Source organism: Lithobates pipiens, unplaced genomic scaffold (assembly GCF_037356315.1).
Source record: "Lithobates pipiens isolate NorthernLeopardFrog02 unplaced genomic scaffold, aLitPip1_a1.2 Scaffold_35, whole genome shotgun sequence".
Lineage (NCBI taxonomy): Eukaryota > Metazoa > Chordata > Amphibia > Anura > Ranidae > Lithobates > Lithobates pipiens.
In genome coordinates, this window is record NW_027507811.1 from 24,594,036 (window position 1) to 24,608,431 (window position 14,396).

General features: G+C 50.3%; 2 protein-coding genes across 8 annotated transcripts in view; one reads left to right on the plus strand and one right to left on the minus strand.

The window, feature by feature from the left end:
• LOC143956162 (uncharacterized) overlaps window positions 1-14,396 on the plus strand; it is a 713,750-nt gene that overhangs the window by 625,383 nt on the left and 73,971 nt on the right. The gene's annotated exons all lie outside the window — the stretch shown is intronic.
• The window catches only part of LOC143956174 (NACHT, LRR and PYD domains-containing protein 3-like), a 72,132-nt gene that overhangs the window by 52,368 nt on the left and 5,368 nt on the right, over window positions 1-14,396 (minus strand). For all 7 annotated transcript variants that reach the window (XM_077466319.1, XM_077466323.1, XM_077466322.1 and 4 more), the window contains 2 exons: window positions 11,613-11,897; window positions 11,331-11,369 (listed from right to left, as the gene is read on the minus strand). In XM_077466319.1, coding sequence (XP_077322445.1) covers window positions 11,331-11,369; window positions 11,613-11,892 — 319 coding nt within the window. In that variant the 5' untranslated portion in view covers window positions 11,893-11,897. The remainder of the gene's footprint in view (window positions 1-11,330; window positions 11,370-11,612; window positions 11,898-14,396) is intronic.

Below are 14,396 nucleotides of genomic sequence, written 5' to 3' on the forward strand. Positions count from 1 at the left end.
ACCAGCACCGTGATATACAGCACTGACAGCAGCACCGTAAGCAGCCCCAGGAGGAAGTCAGCACAGCACAGGGATGGTGTGATCCCCTCATAATAAGCAGGCCCAGGAGAAACTCAGCACAGCACAGGGATGGTGTGATCCCCTCATAATAAGAACCCCCAGGAGTAAGTCAGCACAGCACAGGGATGGTGTGATCCCCTCATATTAAGAACCCCCAGGAGTAAGTCAGCACAGCACAGGGATGGTGTGATCCCCTCATAATAAGCAGGCCCAGGAGAAACTCAGCACAGCACAGGGATGGTGTGATCCCCTCATAATAAGAACCCCCAGGAGGAAGTCAGCACAGCACAGGGATGGTGTGGTCCCCTCATAAGCAGCCCCAGTAGAAATATGACACCGCTCAACCTCTTCAAAGAGGAGGGTAGGGGCATATAGTACGGTGTGCTTTTTTGGGACAAGGAAGTGAGCCAAATGAAGAAAGAAGGTCTGTGTGCTTGATTAAAAAAATTGTTTATAGACATATACATGGTCTACTGGTCACATGTGTTGAATACCTCCGAGATCCATGCCTCATTCATTTTTAGAAATGTGAGGTAGTTAACACTGTCGTGAGCTAGGCGAGTACGCTTATCGGTCACGATCCCCCCTGCTGCGCTGAACGTCCTTTCGGACAGGACACTGGATGAGGGGCAAGCCAACAGTTCGATTGCAAATTGGGCAAGCTCTGGCCAGAGGTCAAGCCTGCCCACCCAGTAGTCCAGGGGTTCATCACTCCTCAGAGCGTCCACATCGGCCGTTAACCCAATGTAGTCGGACACCTGATGGTCTAGGCGTTCCCTGATGCTGGATCCGGATGACACCTGTCGATGGGTCAGCTGAAAGAATGACCTCATATCCGAAGTCACCAACACATCTTCAAACCGGCCTCTTCTTGCAGGCGCTGTTGGATTGGTACCCGCAAATCCTTCTCTGGGAGTGGGAATTGCTCCTCTGCCAGCGCACGCAAAAGCAGAATGCAGCATTTCTCGAAGCAAGGCCTGGAAGTGCTGCAGAGACAGCCCTCTGCGACGGCGGTAACATTTCCGCCATTTTGTATTTGTACCGGGGGTCTAAGTACGTTGCCACCCAGTACTGGTCCTTGACCCTTATGCTTTTTATACGGGGGTCCCTATTAAAACACTGGAGCATGAAGGCCCCCATTTGCACTAAAGTGGAAGCGGTGTGGTGGCCTGGCTCCTGCTCATCATCCAGGATAATGTCGTCCTCTTCATTCTCCTCTCCCCATCCACGCACAACAGGGATCCCAGAAAGGTTTAAAACACGCTCTTCTTGCTCCTCCTCATCCGCCCGGGCACCATCCTCCTCTGACTCCTCTTCAGACTCCTGTTGTTGACTTGTCTCAGATAGAGTAGCCCCACCTGGGAATTCATCCAGCATTGCGACTTCCTCATCTTCCCGCTCCTGCTCCTCCACAGCTTGATCAATGACACGACGCAATGCACGCTCCATAAAGAAGGCATAAGGTACCATGTCACTGATGGCACCATGGCTGCGACTGACCAGTTTGGTGATCTCCTCAAATGGCCGCAGAAGTCTGCATGTGTCGCGCATGAGCAGCCACTGGCGCGGTGAAAAAAAACCCAGCTCCCCAGAACCGTTTCTTTCGCAGAGTTCATACAGGTAGACGTTAACTGCACGTTTCTGCTGGAGCAGCCTATCAAGCATATAGAAGGTTGAGTTCCATCGCGTCGGGCAATCGCAAATAAGACGTCTGACCGGCAGATTGTGTCGCCGCTGAATGTCAGCAAGGTGAGCCATGGCCATGTAAGATCTTCTGAAATGGGCCAAGATTTTCCTTGCCTGCGGCAAGATGTCCTGGACCCCAGGGTATTTGACAACGAATCGCTGCACGACCAAGTTTAAGACGTGTGCCATGCATGGCACGTGGGTGATTTTGCCCTGTTTCAATGCGCTAAGCAGATTGGCACCGTTGTCACACACCACTTTACCAACTGTCAAATTGAGCGGTGTTAGCCACTGATCTGCCTGTGAATGCAAAGCTGAAAGGAGTGACGGACCAGTGTGGCTCTTGGCTTCCAGGCACAACAGACGCAGCACGGCATGGCAACGTCTCACCTGGCATGTGGAATAGGTTCTGGGGAGCTTGGGCGGTGCAGCGGAAGAGACGCTAGCAGCGGAAAAGGAGGAGTCAGCTGAGGAGGAGAGGGAGGAGGATGGAGTAGGAGGAGGAGGAGAAGAAGAGTCAGGCCTGCATGCAATCCGTGGCAGTGGGCAGTAAAAGTGATATACCTTCCCTGCCCGTGTTTGCTAGACCACATGTCTGTGGTCAGATGGATCTTGGCACCGACACTGTGTGCCAGAGATACATTCACTTGCCGCTGAACATGGCCATATAGCTCTGGGATGCCCTTCTCTGAGAAATACTTCCTTCCTGGGACCTTCCATTGTGGTGTTCCAATGGCCACAAATTTGCGAAAGGCCTCCGAGTCCACCAGTTTATATGGCAGTAGTTGGCGGGCTATGAGTTCTGACAAGCCAGCCGTCAATCGTTGGGCAAGAGGGTTATCCGGCGTCATCATTTTTTTCGCTCGAACATTAGGCCCACGGAAGCCTGCCTTTTTGCAGAAAAACGTGAGCTTGGCGTGATGGAAGGTGGAGTGGAGGACAATTGTGAGGAGAAGGAGAAGTAGAAGACGAGGCTGGACGGTGAGAGCCTGCAGTGTGGCTTTGTGTGTTCCATTGCTCCCACTGGGCTCGGTGATGGCTGCTCATGTGCCTTCATAAGGCGGTCGTCCCTAGGTGAGTGTTGGGCTTACCGCGACTAATGCGTTGACTGCAAAGATTGCAGATGGCAACGCTATTGTCAGCAGCGGACACGTTAAAAAAAGCCCACACTGCGAAGCCATGTGCCGGTGTCCTGGGAGCGCCAGATGTGACCATACATGGTCGATGACTCGCTCCTGATACATTTTCAGTCTGCTTTGTCCCTCCTGTCCAATGTAAGTTATTCCTGCTTCTCCTCCCTATCTGCTGGTCCATATCTCCCTCTGAACTCCCCTCCTCTTCCTCTCTTGTGGGCACCCACGTGACATCACTAGACACGTCATCATCAACGTCACCTTCCCCACCGCTATAAGTAGAGATCTCGGAGTAGGCAGCAACACCGGGGACCAACCTCCTCCTTGGGCTGATCTGGGTACTGTCGTCAGACTGCTGAGTAGCGGTTGTTGCTACCTCCTCTTCCTGATCCAATACCAAGAGTGGCTGCGCATCAGAAATGTCCTCTTGATATGGATCGAAAAATAATTCCTGTGACTCAAGCGGAAGGTATGTGGTGGTGGTGGTGGTGGTGTTGTTGGTGGTAGTGTCTTTGGGGGTGCACATAGCAGAGAGTGAAGAAGAGGGTGCAGATCGAGAGGATGAGGAGGGTGCAGAAGAGTAAGGCTGAGTGAGCCACTCAACCAAGTCTGGTGCGTCCTTTAAAGTAATTGAACGCACCTTCTGCAACTTCCCACTTTGGCTCAAGGCTGGTGCTCCTGCCCTACCCCTACCACCCCTACGGAAGGGCCTGCCTCGTCCCCTGCCTGTAATTTTTTAAATCACCCTGTGACAAAACTCTTAGTCCCTATACCGATGAAAGACTGCTGCAGTATAGGGCAGCGGTCAGCAGTGGTGCACCTCAACCCTATCTATTGTGGACCGATAGCGCTCCTTACAGAACAGCAGACTGTACCGCACTCAACCCTAGGTACTGTAGCACCCTTCACCAAGTTACCAGTCCTTATAAGGACCTTTGTGGACCAAGTAGGTTGTGTGTGACTGATTAGCAGACTGTACGTCAGTCCCTATACTGCTGAAGGACTGCTGCAGTATAGGGCAGCGGTCAGCAGTGGTGCACCTGTCAGGGTTCCTCCCGCACGAAACGGGCAGATGTGCAGGTGCGCGTACACGATGTGCGCGTACGCGATGTGCGGGTACGCGTTCGCGACGTTCGCGATGTTCGGGTGCACGCGCCGTGCGCGTCGTGCGCGTGCGCGTTAGCGCGGTTTGGCGCCAGTGGGCCTATTTAAAGAAGGCTGCTGCATCTATTCGGTGCTGTTTGTCTGCAGCTCTGTACCTGAACTACCTGCTATCTGCCTGCTGTTGTGATATCTGACCCGGCTACCGTCTGACCTCTCTGACCTCTCCTGCTCTGACCCCGGCCTGCCTGACCTTGCTTTGGACTGTACCTTGGTTGCCGAACCTCTGCCTGCCTGCACTTCTCTTTTGCCTGCTGTACTTACCTGCCTGCTTATCCGTTGTGACCCGGCCCGCCTGACTATTCTTCTGCTGTTCAAGTGTGCTGCACCCAGTCCTTGCTGCCACTGCCTTGCCTGCTGATTGCTGCCTGCCTGTCTACCAACTTCCCTGCAGTTCCAGCATCCAGAAGAACCAGCCGCTGCTTCCAGTCAGACACTCCTACCCCGCTGCGCTCACGGGGCCACTGTCTCCATTCCAGTGGTCCCTGAACCAGAGCTGTAAGAGAAGTCTTCTTCCATCAAGTCGGGCTCATCACCAGGAAACCTAACAGTACAAACAGCCCCATGACTGAGCCTGCGGGAGAAGCTTCTGCCATGAAGGAGATCTGCACCCACTTAGCGGCCCTTACACAGGCTGTGAAGTCGCTCCAAGAGGGATATACCAGACTGGAAGAGCAAGTTCAACACCTTTCCGGTACCAGTCCTTCCACCTCAGCATCACCTCCTCTTCATACTCAGCCTGCTACCCAGCCTGCAGTGGTGATGCTCCCTCCTGAACCGAGAGTACCTGTTCCAGAAAGGTTCTCAGGAGACCGATCCAAGTTCCGGGCCTTTCGTAATGCCTGTCAGCTATACTTCGCCCTCCAACCCAGGACTTTTTCACTTGAAGCTACCAAGGTGGGGTTTGTGATATCGCTACTACAGGGAGAACCCCAGACGTGGGCCCACCGTCTCCTGGAGGGTGACAGTGCTACTACCCATTCCCTTTCTTCATTCTTTGAGGCTATGGCACAGCTTTATGAAGATCCTCAGCGAACTGCCACAGCCGAATCTGCTCTGTCTGCGCTCCAGCAGGGCCGCCGTGCGGCCGAGGACTATGTTACTGACTTTCGGCGCTGGAGCGCAGACACCCAATGGAATGACTCTGCTCTAAGACATCAGTTCCGCATGGGCCTCTCTGAGGGACTGAAAGATGAACTGGCCCGTGTCGGCATCCCGGACTCTTTGGAGGAGTTGATCACCTTGGCCATACAAATTGACCGTCGACTTCGGGAACGGCGGGCCGAGCGCTCAACTCAGTCTCAGCGCTCGAACTGGATGACTGCAAGGGTTCCTATTCCCGCCTTCTGTCCTCAGCCTGCTCTGCAAAGGGACCCTGCCAGTCCTGCTCCTGACACTCCTGAGCCAATGCAGCTGGGATTGATGCGTCCCACCTTGTCTCCAGAGGAACGTGCCCGTCGTCGCCAGCTGAATTTGTGCCTTTACTGCGGGGGTCCGGACATTATGTTAACAACTGTCCTGTTAAGACACGTAAGTGCCTTTCCTCTGTGTCTCCTGTTCCTGTTTCTCTGCCAGCCAGCACAACCCACCTTGCTCTCCCTCTCTCATTGCAGTTCCAGGGAAGGACGGTCTCCACCAGCGCCATCATTGATTCTGGGGCTTGCAGTTGTTTTGTCGATGCCACCTTTGCCAGTCTGCAAGCCTTGCCCCTTCAGAAGAAAACCCACGGACTGTCTGTGTTCTTGGCTGATGGGTCCCGCATCAAATCGGGGCAAGTAACCCAAGAGACGCTACCCTTGATGGCTTGTACCCCTTCCCAGCACAAAGAGCTCCTCACCCTTGATGTGATTTCTTCCCCTCTATTTCCTATGATCCTGGGCATCCCCTGGCTTCAGGCCCATAATCCCTGCATCAACTGGGCTACAGGGGAGATCAAATTCCAGTCCAGCTACTGCCAAGAGCACTGTCTTTGTGTGAATTCTGTCGTGCCCTCTACCCTTCTTTGCCTTGATTCTGATCAGGACTTATGCCAGCTGGTGTCTGAACCATACCATGAATTTTTAGATGTTTTCAGCAAGCGAGGAGCAGACACACTTCCACCTCACCGCCCCTATGACTGTCCTATTGAACTTCTTCCAGGAGCTGAGATCCCGTTTGGGCGTATCTTCCCCCTGTCTGAAAAGGAGCAAGAGGCTTTAAAAGTTTATATTACTGAAAACTTGGAGAAGGGGTTCATTCGTCATTCCACCTCCCCAGCAGGCGCTGGAATATTTTTTGTGACCAAGAAAGACCAGTCGCTCCGGCCCTGCGTGGACTATCGTGAGCTTAATAAGATCACGGTCAAGAACCGTTACCCTCTTCCTCTGATGCCGGAGCTCTTTCAGAAACTGAGATCAGCCACGATTTTCTCCAAGTTGGACTTAAGGGGGGCTTACAACCTGGTTCGCATTCGGGCTGGGGACGAGTGGAAGACAGCATTCAGGACCCGTTTAGGGCATTACGAATACCTGGTCATGCCCTTTGGCCTTTGTAATGCTCCTGCCACCTTCCAGCATCTTATTAATGATGTGTTCAAGGACTTCCTGGACATTTTTGTGATCGTCTACTTGGATGACATTTTGATTTTTTCGGGGTCTCTCGAACAGCATCGGGGTCACGTGGGCAGGGTGCTACTCCGGCTCCGTCAGCATGGACTGTATGCTAAGGCTGAGAAGTGTAGTTTTGAGCAACGGAACATCCAATTCCTCGGGCTTGAGATCTCCCCGGCTGGCATCAAGATGGATCCTCAGAAGGTTTCCGCTGTTCTGGACTGGCCTGCACCTACGGATAAAAAGGGGGTACAACGTTTTGTAGGCTTTGCAAATTTTTACAGAAAATTTATTAAGGGATTTTCCGCCATAATTGCCCCCATTACCCAGTTGACAAGACAGTGTGTACGCTTCCACTGGGGGTCGGAAGCCCAGGAGGCCTTTGAGAGACTCAAAAGACTGTTCACCTCTGCCCCCATCCTCAGCCACCCAGATCCTTCCCTACCATATATTCTTGAAGTGGACGCTTCCGAAGTAGCTGTGGGGGCAGTTGTGTCCCAGAGGCAAGGCGGCAATGATTTGATGCACCCCGTAGGGTTCTTCTCCCGAAAGCTTTCCCCTGCCGAGAAGAATTATGATGTCGGTGACCGTGAATTACTCGCTATCAAATCTGCCTTGGAGGAATGGAGGTACTTGTTGGAAGGTGCAGTTCATCCAGTGTTCATCTACACCGACCACAAGAACCTCGAATACCTGAGGACTGCCAAGCGTCTGAAGCCCCGACAGGCCCGTTGGGCCCTGTTTTTCTCACGTTTCTGTTTCCACATAACCTACCGTCCCGGATCTAAAAATGTGAAACCAGACGCGCTCTCGCGTATGTACGATTGCCCCAAAGACCTTGCTGCTCCGGACACCATACTACCTGCGAGTACCTTTTTACTTGTGCAACCAGACTTGCTGGCGCAGATCAGGGAGGCATCCACTAATTCACCTGCACCACCAGAGGTCACACTGATTTCCAGAGGGGGTCTTCTATGGAAGGAGAGCCAAGTTTTTGTGCCTGAAAGCATCCGGATTAAAGTTCTAGCCCTCCTCCATGATCACCCGTTAGCAGGACACTTTGGGCCTCGTAAGACCTTGGAATTGGTACAGCGTACCTTCTGGTGGCCCGGCCTGAAGGATTTCTGCAAGAAGTATGTCGACTCCTGTCCTGTGTGCATCCGGAGCAAGGCAACAAGGAATCGGGCCTGGGGACTTCTGAAGCCTCTTCCTGCACCCGATCGGCCTTGGAGGATGATCACGATGGACTTTATTGTTGAGCTTCCCTGCTCTGAAGGTTGCACGGCCATTTTTGTGGTTGTAGATAGACTGACTAAGATGGCCCATTTCTTTCCCTTGAAAGGGACTCCATCTGCTCCGGAGACGGCCCGTGTCTTCATTAAGGAGATAGTCAGACTGCATGGAGTACCTGCTAACATCGTGTCTGACAGGGGGGTCCAATTCACCTCCCGGTTCTGGAGGGCCCTGTGTGAGTGTTTGAAGATCGAGCTGGCTCTGTCATCTGCCTACCACCCCCAGACCAATGGACAGACTGAGCGTACCAACCAGACTCTGGAGCAGTACATTAGATGTTTCACGTCCTTTGTCCAGGATGATTGGGTATCTCTGCTGCCCCTTGCGGAGTTTGCCTACAACAACGCTAGTCACTCAGCCACAGGGCAGTCCCCGTTTTTTGCTAATTACGGGTTTCACTTAACTTTTCTGCCTGACTTTCTTCCAGAGTCACCAGTTCCAGCGTTTCAGGACACAGTGACCTTCCTCAGTCATAACAATCGGGTGTTACAAGAGGCGGTATCCAAAGCTCAAGCAGACAGCAAGAAGGCCTTTGATCGTAGAAGAAGAGGGGAATTGAACCTGCAGGTCGGAGATCAGGTAAGGCTTTCCACAAACAATCTTAAATTAGCCTGTCCTTCTAAGAAACTTGCGCCCAAATTTTTCGGACCCTTTCCTGTAAAGAGAAGGATTAATGAGGTGTCGTATGAGTTGGTCTTGCCTGATTCAATGAAAATCCACCCGGTCTTTCATGTGTCCTTGCTGAAGCCCTCGGTGCCCGATCCCTTCCTGGGTAGAAGTTCCAGACCACCTCAACCCATTTTTATCGATGGTAGCGAAGAGTATGAGGTAGAGGCTATCCTCGATTGTAGAAGGAGACAAGGTCAGAGACAGTTTTTGGTTAAGTGGAAGGGGTACGGTCCAGAAAGTAATTCGTGGGAACCCGATGGTAATTTGCATGCCAACAGACTGGTCCGTGCCTTTTTCTCTGCTCATCCGGAAAAGAGGCACCTTGTGGGCACCCGGAGGTTGCCCCTTGTGGGGGGGCAATGTCAGGGTTCCTCCCGCACGAAACGGGCAGATGTTCGCGATGTTCACGTGCACGGCGTGCGCGTGCGCGTTAGCGCGGTTTGGCGCCAGTGGGCCTATTTAAAGAAGGCTGCTGCATCTATTCGGTGCTGTTTGTCTGCAGCTCTGTACCTGAACTACCTGCTATCTGCCTGCTGTTGTGATATCTGACCCGGCTACCGTCTGACCTCTCTGACCTCTCCTGCTCTGACCCCGGCCTGCCTGACCTTGCTTTGGACTGTACCATGGTTGCCGAACCTCTGCCTGCACTTCTCTTTTGCCTGCTGTACTTACCTGCCTGCTTATCCGTTGTGACCCGGCCCGCCTGACTATTCTTCTGCTGTTCAAGTGTGCTGCACCCAGTCCTTGCTGCCACTGCCTTGCCTGCTGATCGCTGCCTGCCAGTCTACCAACTTCCCTGCAGTTCCAGCATCCATAAGAACCAGCCGCGGCTTCCAGTCAGACACTCCTACCCCGCTGCGCTCACGGGGCCACTGTCTCCATTCCAGTGGTCCCTGAACCAGAGCTGTAAGAGAAGTCTTCTTCCATCAAGTCGGGCTCATCACCAGGAAACCTAACAGCACCTCAACCCTATCTATTGTGGACCGATAGCGGTCCTTACAGAACAGCAGACTGTACCTCACTCAACCCTATGTACTGTAGCACCCTTCACCAAGTTACCAGTCCTTATAAGGACCTTTGTGGACCAAGTAGGTTGTGTGTGACTGATTAGCAGACTGTACGTCAGTCCCTATACTGCTGAAGGACTGCTGCAGTATAGGGCAGCGGTCAGCAGTGGTGCACCTCAACCCTATCTATTGTGGACCGATAGCGGTCCTTACAGAACAGCAGACTGTACCGCACTCAACCCTATGTACTGTAGCACCCTTCACCAAGTTACCAGTCCTCATAAGGACCTTTGTGGACCAAGTAGGTTGTGTGTGACTGATTAGCAGACTGTACGTCAGTCCCTATACTGCTGAAGGACTGCTGCAGTATAGGGCAGCGGTCAGCAGTGGTGCACCTCAACCCTATCTATTGTGGACCGATAGCGGTCCTTACAGAACAGCAGACTGTACCGCACTCAACCCTATGTACTGTAGCACCCTTCACCAAGTTACCAGTCCTTATAAGGACCTTTGTGGACCAAGTAGGTTGTGTGTGACTGATTAGCAGACTGTACGTCAGTCCCTATACTGCTGAAGGACTGCTGCAGTATAGGGCAGCATTCAGCAGTGGTGCACCTCAACCCTATCTATTGTGGACCGATAGCGGTCCTTACAGAACAGCAGACTGTACCGCACTCAACCCTATGTACTGTAGCACCCTACACAGACCAAGTTACCAGTCCTGATAAAGAGCTTTGTGGAACAAGTGAGTTGTGACTGATTAGCAGACAGCAGCAGAAGGGCAGCAGTCAAGTATAATATTCTTTCTATATTTGGAAGAAAGAATATTATACGTGTACAAGCCTATTACCATACCACTGATACCAGTCCTGAAAAGAACCTTTGTGGAACTAATAGTAACAGCAACTGTTTAAACTGACCCTCACTGCCTGACACACTGCTTCCTTCGTTTCCCTATACAAACTGGCAAAACAGGAGACTGGAACAATTACTGGTTACTCGAATAGCTCTTTTGTGGACCTGATAGTAACAGCTAATGATGATGATGATGATGATGACTAATCTGGCTGTCCCTAAAATAGCAGCAGACACAGCGCTCTGTCCCTTTCTCTTAACTGACAAAAGACACTCAGTCTGCTGCAACAATCAGTAGCACAGCAAACTTATATACACCTAACACCTATACCAGTCCTGAAAAGAACTTTTGTGTACCAAATAGCTAGTGGTTTATCTGTCCCTGCTCCAAACAGCAACCTCTCCCTATAGTGACAGAAGAAAGAATGTAAAATGGCCGCCGGATCGGGTGTATTTATAAGTTAGGGGGAATGTCCAAGTGTCCATGTGCTGTCATGTCTCAATTGGCTGTCCTGTACCCCATGATGGATGTGTCATCATAGGTCAAAGTTCTTTTACACATTAAACACGTAAGTCCGCCGGGCGAACTACGCCAATAGTCCGCGAAACGAGCGGACCGCGAACGACCGAAATTCGCTGCAAAACGACCGCCGGGCGAACCGTTCGGCCATCACTATTCAAGAACTGACAAATTCACAAGATGACAGATCTCAAAAGAAAATTGCACAGAATTATTCATCATTAATAATATTATTTTAGTATATAATTTTAAAAAGTCTGCACACCCCAAACTATTCTGCAGTGAAGCTGCCAGCACCAAGTGAAGCTAACAATATAAAATATCTGATAACAGTATATTAGGGGGATATTCTACTGACCTGTTAATTTGTTGCTGGTCATGGTTGACTTTAACTTGGCTGCAAAACACAATTTTTATAAGATTACTGTACAGGAAACTTGCTTTGTGTACACAAAAGTATTTGCTTGGGATCAGATCTCAGTTATAGTAACCTCTCGGATGTTTTATGTTTCCCAGTTTATTCTTTAGGTTTGCTAACTTTTTCATTTTTTCCAGAAATATCAGCATTTTCCCTATGCTGGTAATTAATGAATGGTATAAAACAAATGCTATAAAATGATTATTATAGATGGGAACTCACCATTTTGTTTTCTCTTTTCCTGGAGGTCATTTGCAGGTCCCCGCAGGCTATTCAGATTAAGGACGGCAATGGTGACATCTAGAGCTCCCTCCTCTCCATATGTGTGTATCAGGAGGTCCTTTGTGGTCATCCAGTCTGCCTTTTCCAGTTTTCCTCTGGGAATGGGAGGTTTATCTCCATAAGAGAAATCGGACAATTTATTCTGAAATTTCTTGAAGTCACTTCCTTTCAGGTCCTCAAGGGAATATATGATGAGATCCCCGGGGGTTTGCCAATCCATCTCTCCTGTAGAAACAATAACCCACCACCGAAAACATTCAGGCCATCTTGAAATGAAGAAATTCAGTTAACTCTTCAATATAGAGCATATGAAAGGGAGACTAGTACTAGAGTCAAATAAATATCAAGATATTTCATAAACATTTGCCTGTATGTCATTAAAGTATAACTATATGTAGCACCAACCCCCGAAGGAGCTGCTAGTTTGATTGGGCTTACCGTTACCTTCTTCACCTCGATTTGCGTCTAGGGGTTTCCCATGGTAGATGGCCCAGAAACTTTAGAGACTGATGACAGATCCGCTTAAAGAGATGTTTATTTGCAAAAACTGTAGTTAATGAACAGTCTCTTAGTATAAGATCAGAGGGTTAGGAGGACAAGTTCAGGTACTCTAAAGCCGCGTACACACGAGCGGACTGTCTGGCCAACTAAGTCCGTCAGACAATCCGACAGACAGTCCGTCCTACTTTTGAATGAACGGACTTGACCACACACGATGAACAGACTGTCTGTTGAAAGCTTGCGCGATGACGTGTACAGCACGTACAACGGGACTAGAAATAGGACGTCCAATACACAGCAATGCAACCTTTCGCCATGTAAATCCTTTCTGAGCATGCGCCATACTTAGTCCATCCAACTTGCCTACTCACGAGCGGACTGTCCGCTGAAACCAAAGTTGGACGGACAATATTACGGAAATTCCGAAAGACTTAGTCCGCCAGACTGTCCGCTGAAAAAGTCAGCTAAAGCCCACACACGAGCGGACTGTCCGCTGAAATGTGTTTCAGCGGACTAAGTTGGACAGACAGTCCGCCCGTGTGTACGCGGCTTAAGCCCTTGTACACACGATCGGAGATTCCGACAACCAAATCCGTCGGATTTTGTCCGAAACTGTTGCATACAGACGGTCGGACAAAGTTGTTGGAAAATCCGATCTTTCAGAACGTGATGACGTAATTTCATTACGATGGGACTACGTTCAGGCTAGTAGCCAATAGCTTTGATGTAGGAATTTGATCTGATCATGCGTGGCACTTTGTCCGATCGGAATTCTCTACACATGATCGGAGTATGTCCTATCGGAGCATTTTGTTGGAAAATATTTCCGGCAAGTTGGAAAAGTTGGTCCGACGGATATTCCGACGGAAACAGTCCGATGCAGACCACACACAGTCGAAATATCCGACAAAACTCTCCGATCGGACACATTCCGTCGGAATCTCCGATCGTGTGTACAAGGGCTTAGTGTCAAAGTCAATAATAAAGAACTCTTAATTTGACTAAATCGAGAGAATAGCCATTCACAGCTGGATGTTCATTCAAGTTGGATAGTCCCTCTCTCACAAGGCCTAGCAGCCAACAACGTGCTTAAATCAGGAACAAGTCTATGCCACAGACATTGTTGTAGAACATGTAAGAATAAGTCTCTGCCACAGACGTTGTTGTAGAACATGTAGGAAACTAGGACTTGTAGAACACTTGTGTAATACCTGGATCTTTCAGCCGGTTTGGCGATACTAACGAGATTGGATTCACTTAGGTCCCTCAGCCTCACCAGGCTCTTGCTAAGAAGCCAACCTGTACTTGGCCTTCTGAAGAGTCCTCCCCTGGATAGCTACGAAGTTGCTGGGCCTCTTCACGACTGGAGACAGCACCGGACCACCTCAGAATCCTTCCTTTTGTTTCCCTGCCTCGGGCTAGCCAGCCCCGAAACATAAAGTCGGGTGGATCCGCAACCCAGGCCATAGCCTTCCTGCACAGCAAGAGTGACACTCCCACTGGGCGGGCTCCAAGAGAAAGTAACCTTAAAGCACCCAACCAGACTGTGGTTCCATGCCTGCCAGAAGAGACAGTGCCCCCTATGGCCAGGCCAAACACCCTATAGTCCAGTCAGACTGATGCTGAGGTCCAAATTCGGAACAATTATACCCAAACCAAAGTGCAGTTCAGGTGTAACATTAACTTTTTAAAATATATAGCGTGTGCTCTTCAGGAGCCATCGCTACATATAGGAAAAACTTTTTCTTCATTTTGGAAAGAATAAGGGAGAGTTATGATCTCTGTCAGCTTTTTTTTCACCATCTGTGTCCCATTGGGGAGATTTCCCTTCACATCCTGTCCCATAACCAAACAGGAAGTGAGAGGAAATCCCTATAAATTAAGGGAATTCCTTGGGTGCCCCCAGATCACCAGAACTAGTATCCCCATTGGACAATTCCACTCTACTATCTTTCTGGGGACAACCCAAAATTTTTGATTTTCTTTTATGCCACGTACACACGACCGTACTTTCCGGCAGACTAGGTCCGACGGAATCAGGCTGTCGAACATTCCGATCATGTGTGGGCTAATCCGATCATTTTTCATTTTAAAAATCCGATGGACGTAGAATTAGAACATGTTTCAAATCTGTCCGACGGACTCAATTCCTATCGGGAGAACCGTTCGTCTGTATGCTGGTCCGACGGCCAACTACAAAGCGCTATTGACTACTGGCTATTG